This window comes from Berghia stephanieae, chromosome 6, assembly GCF_034508935.2.
Source record: "Berghia stephanieae isolate SIO BIC M18660-M18661 chromosome 6, UCSD_Bste_1.3, whole genome shotgun sequence".
NCBI lineage: Eukaryota > Metazoa > Mollusca > Gastropoda > Nudibranchia > Aeolidiidae > Berghia > Berghia stephanieae.
In genome coordinates, this window is record NC_088365.1 from 31,270,103 (window position 1) to 31,293,461 (window position 23,359).

The 23,359-nt window shown below is 34.2% G+C and overlaps 2 protein-coding genes across 8 annotated transcripts in view; one reads left to right on the forward strand and one right to left on the reverse strand.

The window, feature by feature from the left end:
* LOC144974857 (uncharacterized) lies at positions 1 to 9,483 on the reverse strand. Of its 2 annotated transcripts, none has more exons than XM_078918222.1 (7): positions 8,587 to 9,483; positions 7,779 to 7,989; positions 6,803 to 7,521; positions 5,617 to 5,829; positions 4,065 to 4,281; positions 2,963 to 3,365; positions 1 to 2,187 (listed from the first exon to the last, which is right to left on the reverse strand). In XM_078918222.1, the coding sequence occupies exons 1-7, from the start codon at positions 9,322 to 9,324 to the stop codon at positions 1,860 to 1,862; spliced, it is 2,829 nt and encodes a 942-aa protein (XP_078774348.1). In that variant the 5' UTR covers positions 9,325 to 9,483; the 3' UTR covers positions 1 to 1,859. The 2 variants fall into 2 exon arrangements, with proteins under 2 accessions (XP_078774348.1, XP_078774347.1); XM_078918221.1 differs by having other exon boundaries at positions 1,723 to 2,187; positions 4,053 to 4,281; positions 8,587 to 9,388.
* The window catches only part of LOC144974858 (isocitrate dehydrogenase [NAD] subunit gamma, mitochondrial-like), a 35,068-nt gene continuing 12,975 nt past the window's right edge, over positions 1,267 to 23,359 (forward strand). For 5 of the 6 annotated variants that reach the window (XM_078918223.1, XM_078918225.1, XM_078918224.1 and 2 more), the window contains exons 1-7: positions 9,534 to 9,622; positions 17,982 to 18,062; positions 18,889 to 18,989; positions 19,363 to 19,478; positions 20,051 to 20,108; positions 21,092 to 21,224; positions 22,373 to 22,506. In XM_078918223.1, the coding sequence (XP_078774349.1) occupies positions 9,569 to 9,622; positions 17,982 to 18,062; positions 18,889 to 18,989; positions 19,363 to 19,478; positions 20,051 to 20,108; positions 21,092 to 21,224; positions 22,373 to 22,506 (677 nt within the window). In that variant the 5' untranslated portion in view covers positions 9,534 to 9,568. Of the gene's footprint in view, positions 1,303 to 9,533; positions 9,623 to 17,981; positions 18,063 to 18,888; positions 18,990 to 19,362; positions 19,479 to 20,050; positions 20,109 to 21,091; positions 21,225 to 22,372; positions 22,507 to 23,359 lie in introns of those variants that run through there. The other variant, XM_078918227.1, reaches the window with a different exon arrangement.

Here is a 23,359-nt window from a genome sequence, read left to right on the forward strand (position 1 = left end):
TTTTGTCAAAACTAGGTTCAGATCATGTTATACTTTATAAAACATGATAGCACCTACAAAATGTATGTGGGAATTGGCGCGTTAAAAAAGCCATCCATTACTATTATTATTATTTATATACATCTGAAAATCTAGGTCTAATACCGATATCGTAATATAAAACATTGTTAATTTATTAATGCTGTTTTAGAAATTGTGTGTAATAATAAGGATGTTTTTTTTAAACCCAAAAAACAAAACAACAACAGCAACAACATTAAAAAACAACATTTTTAGAGCTCTCCTGCAAATTTCGCAAAAGTACACGTACATCGTCCTCGTAAGATGAAAAAGGAGTAAATCTAAAGAATAATGGAGATAATCAACGGACACAAAGGCAAAACAAGCACTATTGTTGTCATGACTCTAATTGAAGGGGAGGCCAAGAACCAGGCATGCTGGAAGAGCATGGTGTAGTTATGTGTCACATCACGGAACAAGGGGAATAAGTCTGTAAATGATTTACTAAATCAGTAGTCGTAATCATTGTCTGATATTATATATGTTCATTGTGTATGGCAATTTTAAGGGAAGGAACTGAATGTCAATTGTACTCCTCTATGTTTTTGAACTTCATTTGTACTGTGAGGCTTTTAATGATTGCTCGTTATCATTAGAAACAGGACATGTCAACAAGCAGAAACTTGAATACAGAAAATACAAATTAATGTGAAGAGAATCCTGTAAATACCTCATTTAATTCATGAAAGGAGTAAAAAATTATCATATTTAAAGGGACCTTCAATTATGTTGGAACAGTTTAGGTGGTGACAATTGAATTGGCAGCCATAAATAAATAGAACATTTGTGAAAACATTTTTTTTTACTTTACTCCTATGAAGAAAGAATCTTAAGGAGCTAAAAAGTATATTGTCAAATTCAAATCTATGAATAGGTTAACTTTAAATTCACTTTTCGGTGAGTAGTTCTTCGTCCCAAAATAATACAGGGTTGAGGTGGTGGGTCACATTTATCACTTATGAGGGTGAATATCATCCGTTCAACTGGGGGGGGTCGGTAGGAATACGATGCACATCAATTACAGCCATTAAATTAATAGGTAACTGTAAAAATGACCTGGATAAAATAAATGCGCATTAAAAATAATAAAGAAGCTGGCTATCCACATTATCATAAAATATTACAATCAAGGTATAGCACGATTCTCCTATCCATTAGTTAAGAAAAAGTAAAACGAAAACTTTGACAAACTAGAATAAAGTTATCTTCTACTCTGAGACAATGTTCCCCTCATCTTTCATTGTGAGTATTTCAAGTTTTTCTAAATAAAATTTTAAAAAATAATTCAACAGCCATCAAAGTTTGCCTTTCATCAACATACAGTCGTATTGAATGAAAAAGGTTCCAATATGAGACATGATTTCAATAATCTTTCAGTTAATGTTTTATGTGTATTGCAATGAACAAAATATTCAATCAATTTTTATATAAACATCGTTATTCACTGTAATTAAACCAATGTCTAATCAAAGACAGTATAATATTGCTTACACAACTCAACTAAAACTCCATTTAGATCTTATGTTGTGTTAATAAATTGGGGGAATCTGGTCAAAACATTCCATCATTATGGCGCCTTGATTTGTGTTGACTAATAATATGGTCATCTATGATTTAAAATATAAGTATTTCCTTCTTAAAAGGCAAGATACAGTGATATCCTAACTTAATATTTTCACCAAGAGATCAGTAAAAATGGCTAGGTCTGCAGTTGTGGCCAGAAAAACGGTGGGTATAAATCTAGGGTTCGAAGGAAATTTAGTCTCGCTGACAAAGGGTTAAAATGCATTTTAATGAATTCATTTAACAATTCTGTGTTCATCAATGTTTCCATAAATAACTCCATTTGGACCAACTGGCCATGTGATGAGGTCATTGTTGTAACCGAGGTAAGCCATTTTCTTCTGTGATGTATTTTGGAAGACAGCACTGCCCATGCCATTGTACAGGCCAGTGCCCAAACCCTCATAGTCCACGAAATCCCTGTTTTTGATTGGACGACCTTTCCCATCAACATCTTGCCTATATGGTGACATACACAACCTGATCTTGTCAAGGACATATCCAGGCCAAACGGTATCTGGGTTACTGGGACGGTTGAAGTGTTGGAATCGGTTCGGAAGATGTCTGGATAGTGAGGAAAAAAATTGGAAATATTAGTATTGTTTTAGAAGGCTCCAATTGAATGCTTAACTGCTTTAAAAAGAAACAAAAAAATGTCTTTACCCTCACAATTGTTTTCAAAGTCATTTTCTAAGAAAGGCATCAGCTGTAATCCAGAGTTACAAAGAAGCAATAAGGATGATTACCTTGTCCAGGAAAAAACTAGAGCAAAAAGCGGGGCTCAAAGTCAAGTCCTTCCATTGTTGGGGCAATTCCTTATCCTTCTGCTCATTAACTTTAAATGACAATAATGCATCTCGTACATAAGAAAATATATAGACCCTCAAATCTGGTCTTGGTATAGATACATTTTAAAACGTGCAATAAGTAAATTTTGTAAGAGAGGAAATAAAAACAAAAATTCCAAAAAAATTTCAAATAGTGAATTGATTTTCATTCCTGAAATATCTTCTTCAATTTCTACTACTAATAATTATCCATTGAGAGATGATTATCAAAACGAGACAAAGTACAAATGGCTATAACTATAGTGTAGATATAGAAACGAGATTCCTTCTCAGCTCTTTTAAAGATGACCTTACCTATGACAATCCAAAGAAACAAGAACAAATAAAACAATGATATTGTTTGTTACAAAATGCAAATTTCATGCTTGTGCCACAAAGGAAAATTGAGAATAATTAATTGCCTTTTTGAAATAATTTTGAGCACGATAAAACCTTTAACATAATATGCAATATAAATGTAATTAAAAAAAAATCCTTCCTTTTTAACTTACTCTGTATATTTGGTGTACTCCTCAAATGTCATCCAGTTGTCAACCTTCCTGGTTATCAAAGCACGGCCAGAACTCAAATTCTCCTTGTATACTTTTGGTGTAACCATCGAGGCAAAAGGATAAACATCCTCTACAGTGATGAAACTTCTCTTGGAACTGGCACTTCCACTTCCGTCATCCTCTGATACAACCCCACCGCCTTTACCACTTTGACCTTGTCCTCCAGCGCCACTCTGTGACATGGATTTGGCCATGCGAGTTGCAAAAGCTCGTCTGCGTTTTGTAGGCTTTTTCTTGGGCTTTGGTTGATTAAAGGGGCTGTGCTCATTGGTGAGGGGTCCCAGTGGCAGGGCAATGTCTTTTTTTAATGCATGGACAGTTCTGTCACCAGGGTACAAAAGGACTGAAAGGAGAGGGGGTAACGGGAAATGAGAAATATAGAAATGAATTAGTGATTACTCCAGATCAGCTTAAAGTCAAAGTATGCAACAGCAAGAGAGAAATTTTAGCCTGGTACTAGACCTCAGCAGACTAAGCTGTATGGGCCTCTAACAGAGCTGAAGAATCAACGGCATTCCTTCACTATAATAACAATAATAGTAACAAAATTGAGATAAACTTTAACTGCATTTTGATAGACTATAATGATTTGATAATTTATAATAATAATAATAATAATAATAATAATAATAATAATAATAATAATAATAATAATATAATAATAATAATAATAATAATAATAATAATAATAAAATAATAATAATAATAATAATAATAATAATAATAATAATAATAATAATAATAATAATAATAATAATAATAATAATAAATAATAATAATAATAATAATAATAATAATAAATAATAATAATAATAATAATAATAATAATAATAATAATAATAATAACAACAATATAATAGTAACAAAGTTGAGATAAACTAAATTTTGATAGACTACTTTCTCCTCCTTCCCCCCCCCCCCCCCCCCCCCCCTCCCCCCGGCCCCCTTTAAAAAAAATTATAAATAAAACAAACAAACAAAGAAGACGAAATAAAATAACCAAACCGCAAAATTTTAAAATATCACATACAAGAACCTTTACCTCTATCCAAAGTCTTCTGTGTCATCATAATGCCCCGCTCTTCAAACAATTTCCTGACCTCAAAGTACTCCCTGAGTTTCTCACGTCTAAACTGTTCCACCATTCCAGCATGCTCTCCCTTCAGGGTAGAGTCTGCACAGTGGTCATCGATTGGTTTGTAACCAACTTTGATTACACCAGGCAGTTCATCAAAAGTCACACGCTTGTCCCGTGACAACTAATGGAGAAAAAAGTAGAAATATATATATATATATATATATATATATATATATATATATATATATAATATATATATATATATATATATATATATTAAAACTCACTTTAGCCAGTCGCACTATTAAAAACATTGGAATGAGTAAATCTAAATTCTTTTATATTACAAATCAGAATCTATACCTTCAATTTCGCTTCAAATGAATACATTTTTAAAAATACAAACAAGAGATTAAAAAGCTCATTATATGAAAAAGAAATATAACAAATTGAATATAAGACTACCCCAAAGCAAGTGATAAATATATAAATCAATATAATTAAGTAACATTTATGTGACGTGGCAATGTTATTTGAGAGAAATCTTTTTTTTCTCTCCATATGGACCATCTGACACAGCCGCAGTTTGAGACTTCGTCTTTGATGTTGAAAACAAATGCATATTTATCACAATATAGATTGCTTAATCATTTGAAAAGAATTCATCAAGCTAGCATGGTAATGAGTTCACATTCATACTTCTGATGTACATAATCCTTATTAATCAAAGTCTGGTGGCATAAACACCATTGGGATCAAAACATTGTTGCAAGTTACTGTTGACTGGTAAATTACTTAAAATTATATGCATGGTATTCGTGACTGACAATGCACATTTATGTAATCTCATTTGCAATTTATATACCATGATTTGTAGATAGCCTAACACATGAAAAAATAGATTCTATTTGTATTTGAAACAAAGCACAACCAAATTATGGACAAACAGACAAGTCTCTGTTTGAAGATCTCCTATTCCAATCTGGTGATACACCTAAAGTTCAGATATTGGGTTGAATCTTAGTTAAAAATGTTTTTTAATAACCATTTGTGCAGTACAAATAGTGCCATATAACTGGCAGAATACTGCAATTTTGGTGGCCAATGATATGGTGTCTTGTCAAGTAACAGAGCTAAGTTATATTGTGAATTGTCAGTGACTGAACACACTGCTCCACCAAACTCAGGATTAGCTAAGTACTTGATTATAGGCATTGACTAACATTGTAAAAGTGCCACTAGTACAAAAATGGGTGCTTTGCAGGCAGCTTGTATCGTGTAAAATGAAAATTTAATTCGAAATGATCTCCTATAGACATACCTAATAAACCTTTGTGAAATGCATCTATTTAGCATTGCAAACAGAGAAAATGTGCCTTCAATTTGAGAACAATGTAGACTGTTTAATAAATTTAAAATATATGCCCAATTATGTCAATCTGTATACTTGATAACACTTTAAGTTACTTATCCTGTCAAACACTACTTTAAATAAAATAAAATAAATAGTTCTTACATTTCTACGAATGGTATTCCTACTCAGCACCACCCTGTCATGTTTACGAATATCCAACATGGCCTCTGCTGACTCTGGAGCCCTCGATTCTGTCCTGGTTGTGTCAAAATCTGGTGGCTCCAGGGAGTTGGGAGTGCTTGTCCTTGACCTTGTATCAGATGTGGCTGAGCCCATCTTACGGGATCCAGTCCTTGTGCTCTTTTCTGTGAATGTCTGTTGATGCAAAGCGGGCTAAATGATCAACTTCTTATATAACATTCTCAGCCAGGTAATGATAGTGATTTTGTCAAGTTCTGAAGATTAATTTATATGATTATCTCAAAAGCATAATATAGAACTCTTTGGTTTATTGATGCTATGCGTTTAGGTGAAATACTCACAACATCTACCAGCCAACACAAAAATGATGTGTAATCTTCAACATTTATAGATAGTATGCAGATGACGTCACTCAGGCCTTTGTTATTGTTTTTGCCATCCGCGTTTGTGAGTTGTTCTCACTAAACTGTATTAACCAGACTATAAAAGTTCATGGTTACACAGAGTTTGTGTGTTGGTCCGTTATACTTCCGGATGGCAATGTTGTGAACTCCTTGGCCAAGCGCATTCTATCTATAGTCTGATTGATAGAATTTATAGAGAAATTATCAGCTAACAGGCTGTATGAAAACAATAACAAAGAGCTGAGTGACGTCAACTTCGGTTCATCTATGGTGACAGTAAAATAAGATCAAAATTAGCATTGATTAACTTCCATCGGTATTTGTAAAAGTACGTTTTATCTTTGCTTTACTAATAAGAAAAATAAAAGCACTTTAGTAAACTTTATTATAAGAAATCCGTAAAATTCTTTGCATATTGGAAAGGTATTGAAATGATGCAGATTTCCGATAGTGTAATTGTTTTATATTTTCAGTACCACTTTTATAATGAATTTGGTAAAAAAAAATCTTGATCTTTTTTATATGAGAACTAGAATGTTGGAATATTTAATTGTTTGTTTATTATGGAAAGAATCAGTCATCATTCATTAAGATATTCTGAAGATAAAAAATTGTAAAAAGTCACTTAATCAACACTTTTAAACACCAATATTACATAAAGCACCCAATTATCCTTACATACTGACTTGCCTGTTTCTCTATCTACAAACTTCATGTTTCTGATGTAGACTCTAAAAACTTACTTTACTTTCAAGTCCATCATCATCATCATCATCATCATCATTGTCGTCAGTTTCCTTGGAAACGTCTGGAACTTTAGGTGTATCACCAGATTGGAATAGGACATCTTCAAACAGAGACTTGTCTGTTTGCCCATCTGTTTGTGTAGTGTCTAGTAGACTACTCTCTGATGATGCTGGAACATCCATTATCTTGACTTTTGTCTGGCTAGAAGGACGAGGATGATCATATAAATTTTCCCTTGGTGTGTCGAGGGCTGACTTAGATGTGGACATTTCGGATGCAGGAATTTTGATTGAACTGACATTAGATTTTTCTCTGCTTTTTGGCATTGTGTCGTAAATTGAGCCTGCTGTCTTGCCTGTTTGACTGTCTGTACCTTTTTCAGCAGAAATTGTTGATTCTTTCACCTGAGATGATTTCAGAGAGGATTTAGACACAAATGAATCTTCCCGAGTTAGTCCCTGAGATGAGGGTTGTTCTGCTGTTTCTCTGGTAGATTTCTTTGACGTTGTTCTCTCTTGAGATGATGTCATTTCTTGGGTCTCCCTCGATGATTTTTTAGAAGCTGATCTTTCAAGAGACGTAAGTTTTTCTTGGGTTTGTCTTGAAGATCTCTTGGAGGAGGTTCTGTCCTGTTCAGACTGTTTGTCAAGATTTTCTCTGGAAGATCTTTTTGATATCGATCTGTCTTGAACAGATCCGTGCTTCACAGTTGAGCCTACATCGAATAAAAAGGAAATGTAAAATTATGATTTTAATTTGGCAAGTGAGAGTGATTACAATACACAACTAGCCCGTATTTCCAAATGGTAGAAGTATTGATGTAGGCATTTTAAAGCATATTCATTTTATGTAAAGCAAATCAAATCAATAAAAGTAAACCGAGATTAAGAATCAAGACATAAATTCTGAATCACTTAATAAAATTGAGAGAAAAAAAAATCTTGGAAACAAAATTCAGATAAATATTTATACCACTTGTAACACCAACACGACTTGCAGACGATTCCTTCGCACTTGTCTTTTGACTAGCCTCATCAAAACTGCTTTTCTTGATACCTCTTCTTTGTCGTCGCCACTGTAAAAGTCCTTTATTTAGTTCTGAAAAGTTCAACTCCTCATCAAGATCTGAATCTAACGCAATGAACATATCATCCACTTCTCCTTCACTGATTGGCATTGCACTCTAAAATGATGTGATGAAAAAAAAGCGAAGAAATATATATTGCAAACATATAATAAGGTTGTATATATAAGATTGCTTAAATAAGCATGAAACATCACCATAGGAGTGAATAGCTGTAATTTGAATACTTTATTTATGTAGGTACCCCTCTTTAAAAATAAAGTACTTTATTTCATGGTTTTTGTTATATATATATATATATATATATATATATATATATATATATATATATATATATATATATATATATATATATATATATATATATATATATGACACACACACATATATATATATATATATATATATATATATATATATATATATATATATATATATATATATATATATATATATAAAGTGTAAAGCTAATGTCAGGGTGTATGGATAGTTAAAGTTAAAAGATTACTTCTATAAATAGCTGAGACAAGCCACACAACATTGACTCTATGGGCTTTTGTCATATTCATTGAAAGCCTCGCAGCATGATGGAAGTGATTAATAAATGGATCATTTGAAGTACATAGACAATGGAGGAATTGTGGAATACCCTCATTAAATTTACTCAATATCCCTAAATGATTACTATGACTTTACCTGACAAACCGCGTTCAGGAATTCTTGCCTTGACAAAGACCAACTCTTATCTTTGTCTGTTATCTTGAAAAGGTCGATCAGTCGCATGCGGTTCAGAGAAAGAAATTTGTCAAGAATTTGTAACCCATCAGGTGGGGGAACATTCATTGTAGGGATGTCTGGAGCAGGTTTAGGGGGTGGAGTTTCCTCTTTTGGTGGTGGCGTTTCTGGTTTCCATTCTCTGTCTGCTTTAAATTTAGCCTGGACTCTTGCCTCCAATTCTGTTTTATTTGGTTTTCTGGCAAGCATTGCCTCGTTCAAAGCCAACCCATTCAAATTATTTCTCAGTTTTTGACGTTCGCTCACCCAACTCTTGTAGCTTGCTGTTTTATCTGATTCAGCAATACGTGCCTTCTCTTCTTCAGTCAATTCTTTGACGGGTTCTGGTTGTGGTCTAAGTGGTCCATTTAAAATTTTTGCTGGATGAGGTTCTTGTTGATTGGAGTATATGCCTAATCTGTGCTTCAAAGGTGTCTCCATAGGTGGAGCCACGATGGCCCTCGTTCTCCTGTGAGGTCCGCCAAATATTTTCACGGCTGCTTTGTAATGTTTGATGTGCGGAAGGTCTCTTTGTTTGAAAAGAGCCAACCTATCATCCTCAGGTATATGATCAAAGTTGTAGGGATCGAAAAGTCTTTCCAAATCACGGCTGATATCAGCCGTCATGATGTCTTCACGTTTTCCTGCTCTTGGTGCCATGGTTGTTGATTATCTAAATTATCAGTAAACTGTTATGACCATGAATTATATCCACTTAGAAAATATACATTTAAACAAAAAAATAAAGAATTTCATTCCATTATTTAGAAAACACCTCTTTTCCTCACATCCCAAATCGCCATTGTTGCTACCGAAAACAAACTTTCTGTTATCTCCATTGGCTGAAGAAGTCGTGTTCAGGTGAAATGCGAAAGTTAAAATTTCCGATTGTTATTGTTTCAAAATGGCTGCAAACATGAAAAAAGTCTTGAACTCTTGTTCAAGGGCAATCGTGCGGGTAAGAAGCTTCAAATCAATCGGCAGGTTCTCATTATCAATATATATTAAAAGTAATCAGTGAGCTAATAGCGTTTTGTATTTTACCTTAAAGAAGGAATCAAGACACTGCTGTAGATATCACGGAGACACTGGACTGGCTGGAGTTCTTGATTCTTACTGATTCTTACCAGTCACCAGCTTCGATTAGAATTAGAATTATCCGATATTATTGCAATTGCATGTGATGGCAAACGTTATGTTTCATCGAGTTATGGTATCTCTAGTATAGTAAGGGGGAGGGTTTGGTGGTCTCCCGCCAGTAATAAAATAGAACCCTCTTTAGATGCTTACACTTACAAACAAGGCTAAAAATTAGCCAACTTTACAGTAAAAAAGGCACTTCGATATCTCCCGATTCAGCGCTTACCCGATAGCCTCAGTTATTGCGTCAATCTTGCAACCAGATTTTGAGGCTGCTTTTTTGTGACCTCCAGTAAAAATTAGATTGCTCTTTCATTTGTGCATCAATTTTGATATTTTAGGTCTCATTTTGTGCAGGATGAATTTATTTATTGAGTGGTATCATTTTCGTTGAATTCCAAACAAGTTTTCTCTCTCTTTTTGTTATGTAAAAAATAGGTAAAAAGTAGCGGCCATTTACTAAGAGCTAAAAACGAGTACATATGAGATTTTTATTAGTACAACTAGGTTTGCATCTTAATCTTTAAATAAGACCCAATTCAGGTCTTAACTCGATGCGTAAAGTTGCTTTTGAGATGCGTTAAAACGTGTACCCTTATTTCAGCAGCAGCCATTTTGAATTTACGGGAGCTTTTACCCGAAATCGAAAGTAGATCCATTAGGGTTCTTCTTCTTCTTCTAGGTTCCATGCCTGGTCCAGGCTTCGGATACTGCATGAATTATCTCTCTCCATTCCTCCCTGTCTCTTGCTTTTTCAAACAGCTCTTGGATTGTTAGGTTGGTGAAGCCCTTCAGTTGGTCTATGAGTGTTTTTCTTTGTCTCCCCGGGCGCGTTTACCAGGTATTTTTCCACAACTTGCCAGGTATTCCTTCTTATCTTTCCTTACTATGTGTCCGAAAAAGGATAGTTGTCGATCCACTATTAAGGGCATTAGTTTCCTTTGTTGGTATGTTTGTTTTAGCACTTATTCGTTCGTTTTGTGTGCAGTATACGATATTCTCTGCATCCTTCTCAAGCACCACATTTCAAAAGCTTCAATGTTCTTTTGTGTTTCTGCATTTGTAGTCCAGCTTTCGCATCCGTATAACAAGATTGGCCACACGTAGCACTTCAAGACTCGGAATCTAATCCCGAACGACATCTGTTTGTTTTTCAAAATGTTTCCCAGGTCCATGAAGGCCTGTTTGGCTTGAGTTATTCTTGCTCGTATGTCTCGGTTACATCTTCCATCTGTTGTCACTATTGAACCTAGGTACTTAAAACTTTCTACGTTGGTAAGTTGCTCGCCGTGAATCGTTATATTGCAGGTGTTGTTGTTTTCGGGGTTTTTCTGTATTACCATGCATTCCGTTTTGGTGATATTCACTTCCATTCCCTTGGCTTCACTATCTACTACCACTTTGTCAACAATCTTTTGAAGTTGGATTTCTGATGTTGCAATGAGTACCGTATCGTCTGCGTATCTTATATTATTTATGTTGTGACCTCCCACTTTTATTCCCTCCATATTATTTATGCCCCTCATGATTGTTTCTTGGTATAGATTAAACAGATCTGGTGAGGCAACACACCCTTGACGGACTCCTTTCTTAATAGGAATGGAATTTCCTGTAGAGTTTCCGATTTTGATAGATGCCTGCTGGGTGTAGTATAATGTTTGCATGAGTCTGAGGTCTTTCTCATCAGCGCCAATGGAGTGCAGTTGTTTTAGTATTTCTTCGTGGCGTACTCTATCAAAAGCTTTTTTGTAGTCGACAAAACAGAGGTATAGTGGGGTCTGAACCTGTATAGCTCTTTCACTTAAAACACGGAGGAGGTATATTGCGTTCCTTGTCCCTCTGTCAGGTTGGAATCCATATTGTTCTTCTGCGATTTCAGGGTTAATCTTATTCCTTAGCCTGTTGATAATTATACGCAACAGTATTTTGTTGATGTGGCTTATTAAACTTATAGTTTTAAAATTTTCGCATCTGACTGCACCTGCTTTCTTTGGTATTGCTATGAAAATAGAGTTACAGAGATCTTCTGGAATTTTCCCAGTATTGTATATATTGTTGAATAATATGTGAAGTTCATCAATTGCTAGATCTCCTAGGCTTTTTAATACCTCTACAGATATTTCATCAGGGCCTGTTGCTTTACCATCCCTCATTCGTTCCATGGCATGTTCAATTTCACTTTTGGTGATGTTTGGACCGCTTAATGGTTCTTTGAATTTCAGTGGTGGTTCATTTCTATTTGGATCATTGTACAGTTCGCCTATGTATTCTACCCATCGGCTTTCTATATGTTGTTCTTCAAATAGCAGATCCCCTTGTTTGTTTTGGATACAACTTCCTGCTGCTTTGCTTTTCCTTTTCCCTGATAGTTCTTTTATTCTTTGGTGAGCTTGTTGGGGGTTGGGTTTGTATTCTCTTTCGATTTCGCAGCATTTCCAGTCTAGATAGTTCTCGTGTGCCTCGATGCATTTGGATTTAATGTGGTTGTTCAATGTTTGGTATTCTGCAGACCCTCTGTTGCATTTTCGTCTTTCTTCAAATAGGTTTAGAATTTCATTTGTCATCCATTCCTTTTTGCTGTTTATTTGAGCTATTGGTAAATGTTTTTCTGCAGTTGCTTTGACACACTTTTGGAATATATCAAATTGTTTTTCACATTTTTCGTTATCAGGTTCACTTTGGCTTTGTATCATGAGTGCATTTTCAAATTCTTCTCTCATTTTTGTTTGTATGCCATTGTCTTTGCATAACCTGTAATCCCTCTTTATTCTACCAGCCGTTCTCTGAATAGCTTTAAACTTTATCCTTACTGTACAAACAACTGGGACATGGTCACTGTCTACATCGGCGCCTGGGTAGGTTTTGCAATTTAATATGCCATTTCTGAATCTTGATGATACTGCTATAAAGTCTATCTGGTTCCTTGCTCTGTCCCCTGGTGATTGCCATGTCCAGGTTCTTCTTGGGTGTTGTTGAAACCAGGTGTTTGAAATCATTAATTTATTTGTTCTACACCAATCTGCCCAGATGTTTCCTCGTTCATTTCTGTCTCCGAGTCCATGTGGTCCGATTATGTCACCATCTCTGCCTCTGCCAATCTTAGCATTTAGGTCCCCCATTACCATAAGGACTTCTTGTGATTTACACATTCGTTTTGCTTTGTCTAGTGAATGGTAAAACTCTGTCATATCTGCATCTGTCGCCTCTTCTGTTGGTGCATAAACTTGAATAATATTGGTGTCAACTACAGGTCCTCTTAGCTTAACCAGCAAAACTCTGTCTGAGATTGCTACGTGCCCTTTGTAAAATTTGGTTGATTTTTGGTCTAAGATCATCCCTACTCCTTTTTGGAAAGAGGTTCCACCACTCCATATGATCTTATATGTCGTGTTGTTTTCTTGTTTTGACATGGTTCCCTGCTCTTTCCATCTCATCTCTGCCAGGCCAAGAATATTTATTTGGAGCCGTTTCATTTCTTTTAGAATGTTGTTTAGTTTTCCTTTTTGGGCACAGGTCCTGACATTCCATGTCCCAATTTTGGTTTTGTCACATTTGTTAAATTTATTTCGCCTAGTAACTGGCTGACGGTTCGGTGTGACCTGACGAACATCACGCTCCCAACCGAGCGAGGCAGCAGTCTTCCGTGAAAACATGCTCCCCTTTACGCTGTCACCGTTTGACTTTTTGGACTTATTCATGCAGTTAACTCGGCAAAGTTACAAGAATGGTTTGCCATTGCCTATTCTTGTCGCCCTCTGCAGTTGGCCAGCTTGACCTGTTACCGTTCGACACCACGAGGAGGTTGCAGTAGGGCTTGATGATGATCTATCTTTGCAGACTTGGCATCATCCATTTGTCGAACCCATTAGGGTAAAATCGGGTAATTTCGCCGTTTTTTTCACTGTCTCACTTCTGGCCTGCCATGGGAGGCCAATTTGCCAATTGGGCAACCCAAACACTGACAATAAGTTTACCTGGCCAATCAATTATTTTTTTTTTTGTGAAGTGTTAACGTAGATTTATATTGTATTTTATTCACAAAAGTCCTTTTAAAACTGCCACTGTTGTCGGGTACATTCGCCGCACGTCGGGGAACTTCGCCGCCACTGGCGGGTAACTTCGCCGCAAGATTTTGTACTTAGTTTTTCTCCCTACAAGACAATATGAGGAACAATTTCCATTTCTTAAACTCTTCTTGTCCTCAAATCTCTCTACATTATCCAATACTGCAATATTAACACATATTTATTGGCACTTGAATCGAGTGTGATGATGTATGTAAAGTGCCTTCCTGTGGATACATTACAATGCCAATCACAAGATCATAGCCTGCTGCCCATCCATACCCGAGTCGACTGATTTGTGGTTATTAAACCCACTTACATATTTATTATTTACTTTTCTTAACTTAGTTATATTTTAGTGCTAACTCACAGCGTCTATTGCACACTAAAATCGTCTTTGGAATAATTATAGTATGATGATAGTGATGTGCGGCGAATTTACCCGAGAGTACCGGTGAATTTACCCGAAATTATAGATTTTTGAAATATTGTATTACAATTTTTAGAAATATTTTTCTGATGATAATATACACTGATAATGAAAATAAAATGGATATGGATGACCACAAAGTCAATACAACATTGATTTTGTGACCAGGGCCTTCACATTCAACTGCACAAACTAGGGGAACGTTAGTGTAGGGTTGCCGTTACAATCAAAATGTCAAGGATGTCACAGCATCTTGATTACTACATGTCATTTTGAAGTGCTATAACTCTTAAAGATTTCTCATTTGCTTCCTTCAAACTGAAGCAATACGTACATTCACATCTTGTCTTCTGAATATGGACTATTCCAACGTGAGGGGTGTAAGGATAAATGTTCACCAAGCATTATTTCTTGGGGGTGGAGGGTCGCGGCGAATTTCCCCGTCGGCGAACTTACCCGATTCTACCCTACCGGAAATGGATAAAATCTCTCTTTCTCTTTGTAATTTATTTCTATAAATAGCCCTCAGTCCTCTCTCTCTCTCTCTCTCTCTCTCTCTCTCTCTCTCTCTCTCTCTCTCTCTCTCTTTCTCTCTCTCTCTCCTGGCTTAACTTGAAAATTATCACACACAGAGGAAGAGTTTTACAAACTGTTTAGTGGATCCATAATTGATGTCTTTTTTTAGCAGAACAAAACTTTGACCTTAATATTGAGGACTAATTTCCATGATTATACATTAAAGTAAAAGCAATATTTGTCAAAGTGATGATTGATAATAACAGTACTAATAATAATAATAAATTAACAAATAATGATAATGATAATAAAGATTTTGATAATGCTATGTAACTATGTACAAATGATGGCCCACAATTTAATTTGCCATAGTTAACAATGCCCTTTTCTTCTGATGAATAATACAATACACATAAAATATATAAATATGAAAAAAATACTATTAGAAATTTAAAAAAAAACGGAGATTGAAATACATTTTTTGTATTTTACACAATTATATAGCACATTTCCATGAATTCACTTTGCTTGATGTGCTATACGTTCCGCTTTTTCCCCTCAACAGGCTATATCAACCCTTATTCTTATCTCATACAGCATACGTCATCTGTTAGGCATACGTTTTGCTCAAACACTTTTATAAAGTCTATTGCATGCTGCCTATGGCCAGGCTCTTATTTACAGAAGTGTATGGACCTCATCCAAGGACACGCAGAGCACGTTTTGTAATTGTTGTCACCCATTTAGTCTATGATCACCCTCACCATTGCTTGACTTTCTTAATCAATGGTGCTGTAGAGTACCAATATATTTGGACATAGACAGCCACATGTGGCACTAAGGGGACTTCTGAATTATTCTTTAGATTTGTGTAAAATGCCAGTTGCCAGGGTGAAGGTGTTTATCAGATGGATTCGAACTCCAGACATTGTCTAACGATCAATCAAAGCCATTATAATACACTATATCACAGAAACTGAAAGGAGAACCTATAAACTTATCTTTTATTTGCTGCCATAGAATTTATCTTGATATTCTTATATTATACCTGCTTGGGTAGTGTGCTTAAGATTACAAAATGATGATATTTTAAGTATTTCGAATGGCATTGTTTTGCGTTATATATAGCAATTTTTTTCTACTACTTTGAGTATTTGAACTTCTGTTCTTTCAATGAAACTTAAAAATTTATCCTCGGTAGATTATGCTTCTCTTTTAGACATTTAATTTGATACCAATTTTATCAGTGTAGCATAAATAGGGACAAAGTTATCGTGACTCCAATTTCTTTGACGTTGGAGTGTGTTATGTAATGTTATCTAATCTGCTTTTTTTGTTACGAGGAGGTGTCCAAAAATAATTAATGTCCATTGTTTTTAAGCTCACTACTTTTCTGAAGTTGTCTGCGAAAAAATTAATGAGCTAACTTTAACCTTATAAAATATTGACATTTGAGTGCGAAATCAACCGTTTCTTGGTCACAAAGTTCGAGAATAAATTACAAAGGAATATAAGGCGCATTTTTCACCCAGTTATTGTTACATAACTTTTTAACTATTTATCCGATTTTCATGAAACTGGTACCATTGGAATTGTGATGCTGAGCTTGATCTTATGAGATAGATTTTGAAAAGATCCTGCAATTTTGAAAATTTTATCTAAGTCCCTGAATTCTTTCTGGCATCCAAAAATGTAGCTAATTTTTTTTAGGTTGCCATTTTCATTTATCATTTTTAATCTGGCCATAATTTGAGTCATCAGAAAAAAATAAAACAAAACATCTTACCTTTAAACCCGATTCCATGGCCAACTACTGCTATTTACTGTGCATCTAATCAACGGTGGTTAGACACAGACAATTTTTTGAAACTCTGCTCTTTTTAACATTTATTCACTTTCGAAAATACGAACACTTTCCCAATGCACTTAGAAATATGAAAAGAAATAAGTTTAGTTAATAGAAAAAATACCAATAACAATAATAAAAGTACGTAAATTACCCAAATAATAACACATCAGTCGAGGGACAGTAACTTACTATGTATACATTGTCTGTCTCACAAGGCTTGTCAACATTGGGGCAAGAGTGTTGCAAATGAAAAATTTCAATAGGCTTTGTGGTCTAGTGGTATGACACTTGCTTTCAGATCGAAATGTACTGGGTTCGAGCCTCACTCAGCGCATAGTTGAGTCCTTGGAAAAGACTCTTTACTCATATTCTTTCACCGTACTCAGGTGTAAATTGAGTACCTGGCCGTTAACAGCATTGTCTTTGTCAGAAAAATATTGTTAATTTTGCCTAACAGGCGTCATGTCTCATTCTACATGTTACGTGTTGCTGTTGGTCAGGGACCCTTTGTAAAGCGCTTTGAGCACTATTAGTGGATATTGCGCTATATAAGAGCTCAATTTTTTATTTTTCTTAATACATAATATGAATTGTCATTCTTGTGGATTATATGGCGAAATGGGTAAGACGTCTTTCTCAAAAGGCTTGTCAAAATCGGCGCTAGAGTGTTGCAAATGAAATATGTCTATCCCCTTTTTTTTCTCAATCTTTTTTTTCTCTCTCTTACATTTTTGCATTCTAAAAAATATTGCTAATTGTATTTTTCTATGATATTTCTTTATTGTTAAAATTTTTTGTAAATGAATATCTCACTCAGAAACAGAACAAATAATCAGAGGCAACAAAAAATTACAAACGAAATAAATAACTATAGATAAATCTTGCTCATTCAGAAAGCGATCAAATGATCAGATAAAACAAAGGTGAAATTATTTTTAAAATTCTTGCTCAGAAACAAAATAATCAAGGCAAAGAAGGAGAAAAAAGAAAATAATAGAAATAGCAAGTTTTCCCAATAGGTTGTGACCTTTCCAAAACAAGGTCAAAGAATCAGATTACATTGTGCATTACGTGTGTTTGAAAAGCTCAAAGTAGTAGAAAAAAAATTACATCTTCAGCTTTATTAAAATGTGAACCTAAAATAAGTGCTTCACTTTTTCAACACGGTAATCGGCACTTGTTTGGAGGTCTACCTGTTCATTATTTTAAAAAATTCCTCCCCCCCCCCCTTTTTTTTTTTTTTTTTTTTTCTTTTTTTTTTCTCTTCTCCCAAAGTAGCTGCAGATGTCAACTTTTCTCATTTTTGATTTCCCCTCAGAACAAATACCTATTTGAGGCTCAGTTGCCAGCTTGTTCTCAAATTCATCAGACTCGCTCTTATGTCTTAGCACCACTACAGGTAAGTAAGACATGATGAAATGTAGGGATACAGATGAAAATTTCAAAAAGAAAACTCTGAATTTACAGTATTGAAGAGATCCTTTTGGCAATACAATAGCACTTCTAAGTTCTTCAATGATTAAAATTTTTATTTTAAAATTTTCAAAATGGGCAATAAAAGTTGCAATACACTGTAGGCATTCTTAAATGGAGAGCTTCAAGAGGGGTATCTTGCTTATGTCACGTCCACGCCAAAACAATGGATTTATTTCTCAATTGAGAATTGACCTAAACATAGTGAATCTTAATATGAATTAAGGTTTGAAACTCATGCAGAGTTCTATAATTAATTGTCTGTTATAATTGGGTTTTGTTCTGTTTAAATGGAAAAAAATAGACTTTATAGACCAAAGCTACATTTACTAATTGCAGGTCTTGAATAAGGCAATTGCCCAGCTTGATCAGAACACATAGTATTAATAGACGCAGGTGTCTTGGTTATAACACTAATCAACTGCCAGCATTTTGACTCTTTTTATATTGCTAGGATGGCAGGCACACTTGTTTTACATTAGTAGTATCTTTTTCAGGTGAAATGACTTCACTGGTATGTCTTTCAGGCAAATGGAACCTTGTGAACTTTCACCTCGTTGATATCAAGGATATACAAATTACTTTTATTTCAAGAATATTGATAGTAAACAGGAAGCATTTATTTTGGTCTATCAGTAATTTTTAAATAAATACCTTCTGATTATTATGAGTGTATCAATAATAGCAGATGGGGTGAAAAAAATAAGAAGTATTTCATTTTAATTAACCTAATTATTCCTATATACTTTCAGGGCAAAAAACTTGCCAAATATGGAGGCCGTCACACAGTCAGTCTGATGACCGGGGATGGTGTGGGGCCAGAACTTCTCTCTCATGTGCAAGAAATTTTCAGGTTGATAACTTTATAGAATTCCTTACATTAGTGATCATTAATTCTTCAAGTTGAAGGGGCGTATAACTAGCCTTCTCTTGAAGTCTTCCCATATCTTTTTAAAAAAGAATTACTCATTTATATATTTTTAAAACATTTTCTTAGATTTCAGTTTTATTTTAAAACAAAATCCTCAATCTCAGTTGGGGAATTGTAAGGATTAAATCTTGTTGGACCATATCAGATGAAGGACAAAAATTTGAATTTTCAATTTTTCATAAATTACCTTGAAGGAGCATGTCTTGAGATTTTCCAATACATGCCCTTTTCAGTTTTCGCACCTGAAACTAAGATTTTCAGAATTTTCAATTCCCACCTTTATTTTCTTAAACAGATATGCAGGTGCTCCAATTGACTTCGAGGTTGTAGAAATCAACTCTTCTACTAACACACCTGAAGATTTACAAAATGCTTTGCTTAGTGTTCAGAGAAATGGTGTTGCATTGAAAGGTGAGGAAAAATGAAAAATGATTTATTTTTTCTTGTCTTGATCATAATCTTTCTATTATCACTAATTCTATTTTGGGACTTTTTTTTTTTTTTTTTTTTTTGTAATTGGATATATGTAGTCCAGTAGGAGTAACTGTGATGTATGAAAACTCAAAACTTTTATTCCAGCTAAGACAACTGAGAAAATGAATCTCCGACACAGAAATTATTTACTTGATGAAAGGTCAGCTCCACAACACCCTTTTGTTTTTGTCAAATAAATACAACTCAAATCAATCATCTCAATTCATTCAATTCCTACCCAAATCTATTTAGAATGACACCACGTTTAATTAGATCAATTTTATTAATGGTAACAAAGAACACGAGAACAGAAAATATATCTCCCCAACACAGGTCACCAAATCAAATAACGAAAGTAATAAAGTAATCGATAGGAATATTAACATCTCTCTCCTCAACACGCAGTCATCCACCAACAAAACACATGTAATTTTTAAAAAAGTCTACTCCTTGATATCTCTTTTGGCATCTTTTTAAGCATTAGCCATTGATTTATATTTTATCCGCAGGTAATATCGAAACCAAGTTTGATGACCCATCTTTCTTGTCTATGAACGTTGCACTAAGGCAAGTATTATTTTTTTATTATCTGCTTAATTAACCCTCGTAAGATGAGAGTAATTTTATATCTGGCATAATTTGTTATAATTTATCAGATTAGAACTGCAGTCTTAAAGTTTTCACCATGAGAGAAGCTTTCATACATTCTTCTTATGTTCAACCAACACATTTTTTTTTTCAGATTTCAAATTCCAAATGTCTCTTTTTTATCTTCTTCTTGTTTTGAGAGAAGTCCTTTTCCAATACTTATCAAATCAAATGTCAGGATACTCAATGTCTCTTTTAGTTACATTCACATTTTTCTGATTTACTTTATTATATGTTGCAACCCCTTACCAGCTTTCATTTTGCCATTTTTACTCAAATACATTGTTTTTTTGCCAATGTTTTGTCAATTGCGCATTCTTATTTCCAATGTTAAACATTTTGAGTATTTCGTAATCTATGTTGACACACACTTTACATTGAGAATGCAAAACATCGATACATGTTGAGAAACAGTTTATCATTTGTGATTCAAGTTTCAAAACCCTGTCCATAGGCTTCAAATAAAGATCTGAAAAAGCGTGTACATAAACAGTGCCCGACAAAGCAAGAAAGAAAAATACAAGAAATGAACCTTCCCAAAAATTCAGTCTTCCTTGACTGGAGATCAAATCTCAGACCTCTTGATTACCCGTAATGGTATCTCTAAAAGATAAATATCTAAAAAAAGTGTGTATGAAACTGTGCCAGGCAAAGCAGAGAAAAACCATCCCAAAAAATCAGCCTGCCTCGACTTGGAGGTCTGAGGTTCAATCCCAGTCGAGGCAGGCAATTTTCTCTCCGCTTTGTCTGGTATTGTTCCATATACACTTTTCAGATCTTTATCTTACACAAGTGCCTGACCCTTAATTTGTCACTTGTAACACAATCATACCAACAGACTTTTTTTTGTTTTTCCAAATTGGTATTTAAATTTAAATTTCTCTAAACATTATTATCCTCAGAAATAAACTGAACCTCTATGCCAGCATTGTAACTTGTAAATCAATACCAGGACTCAATCAGAAACATGATGATGTTGACTGTGTTCTTATTCGAGAAAATAAAGAGGGAGAATATCGACAACTGGAACATGAGGTATTTATCAGAAAGGAATTAATCAATTGTTTTTAATTTGTTTAACGCAGGGTTATGCTGTACATGTGACCCTTTAGGTCTTATCAGTATAAATAAAATGGGCTATTTTTGGCTGGTCAAAAGGTTTTAAATTTGTCGGTGTGATAAAAGGTCATTGTTTTGTTTCAACACAAAACACAATCAATAGTAAGTATTTCAAAGAATTGTATATTTGATTTAGTTTTCATCAGTTTCTATGAACTAAATAATGAGAAACTACTTAAAAGAGACTGTAATCAAAATAATAGCAGGAATAGCTTCTCAAATTCCCCACCTCCTCCCACACCTTTTTTTTTCGGAATCAGGAAAAAAAAATAATGTGAGCTTTTATATAGAGCCCTATCCACTAAATGTGCTCAAAGCACTTTACAAGACTTTGCAACAGCAACACTTAGCATTTGGGATGAGACATAACACTTATGAGGCCAGATTACAAATTTTTCAGACAGAGACAATGATGTTACTGGCCAGGTACTTATTTTACCATTTTACACTTAAGTGCAGTGAGAGAATGTGATTAAATTTCTTTTCCAAGGACTCAACTTTGCATTGCCCAGAACAGAACTGGAATCAGGAATCTGCTGGTCTGAATGTAAGTGTCATATCACAAGATTACAAAGCGGCTCACAAAAAAAAAAAAAATCACTGACAGAAATTCATTATATCCTGTGGAATGGAACAAGAATATTTTATGTATCAATCTGGCATCTACCAATTAGGTATTGGACCACTTCTACAAAAAAAAACAAAAAAACAACTCTACATTGTCAGTGTGCTTTTGTGTTTTTGTGGTGTTATAACCCCAATTGTCATCAATGTCAATGGGTTCTGGCTATGGTCATTGATGGATGTTTTAAGTATATTTCTACATAAAGGCAAAGGGTGTTTAATAGGCTAATTTTTCTGCATAAAGATGAAATTCGTTTCATGATGACTTCATTGGTAACAAAAACTAACTACTATAAAATGCAATGGGTTTTATGATACATTTAAAATGTGCTTTTATAATTCTTTACATATATATAAAATAATATATATATATATAATATAATATATTATATATAATATATATATTTATATATTACTAATTTATTAATAGATTCCTCCAGAACGTTTCGGGAGTTGTTGAGAGTTTAAAAATCATCACATCCAACAACAGTCTCCGTATTGCCAGGTTTGGGTTTGAGTATGCAAAGCAGTTCAACAGGAAGAAGGTGACAGCGATTCACAAGGCAAACATTATGTAAGGACTGGGCCACCTTGAAAAAATGAACCTGACAACAAATTGCATGATCGATGAGATATCAGTGCACAGCTGAGTCATAAACATTTAAAAAATAGTAATGATAATAATAATGATAATGATAATATTAATAATAATGATGACAATAATAATTATGATGATAATAATAATGATAATAATAATAATAATAATAATAATAATAATGATAATATTTGTAATAATCGTAATATTAGTAATGATTATAATAAAAGTTATTGTCATAATATCCCTGAATAGATTTAGGTTTACAAAGCCTAAGATTAAGATGCTAGAATATGGCAATGACTGCAAGTAATGTATATGACAAATTCATTGTAATACTATTTATTTCCTGCATCTGATTGGAAAACAGACATAAAATTGTTCAAATTATTTGAAAGACACAATGGAAGAACTGGTGATATCCATTTTTTCAAATTTCACACGAAAGCAAATTTAGGTGTGAAGATGTCCATTCAAAATCCTCAAAATATTTAATCACCTTAGATTGGTTTATTTCTGCAATGATTTACAAAAAGTAAATAATTGATTGTCTATCAGGTGCTGATATATTACTGGTGTGATATGATATCATGATATACAAATCAGTGTCTTGAGTCAGCTGCATAATGTCATTGTCTAACAGAGTCCTCTCTGCATCACATTTACTTTCACTGTGTCACAGAAACCCAAACAATCATTTCAAAGAGAATTTCTGAACTTCAAGAAAATTTGTGTTTTCTCAATGTGTCACATTGAATTTTTCTTCAGATTTTAATCTCTCATGATTTGCCTGATTATAACTGCAAACCTGACTGTTTTCACCAAGAGAACA

What these genes read in the sequence shown, in the direction of transcription:
- LOC144974857 (XM_078918221.1), bottom strand. Translation starts at nt 9,324, where the DNA reads ATGGCACCAAGAGCAGGAAAACGTGAAGACATCATGACGGCTGATATC. An exon ending in ATGATGGACTTGAAAGTAAA is followed by an intron (nt 5,830 to 6,802) that starts GTAAGTTTTTAG and finishes TTGCATCAACAG; the next exon opens with ACATTCACAGAAAAGAGCAC. An exon ending in GAGTACACCAAATATACAGA is followed by an intron (nt 2,188 to 2,962) that starts GTAAGTTAAAAA and finishes CTCACTATCCAG; the next exon opens with ACATCTTCCGAACCGATTCC.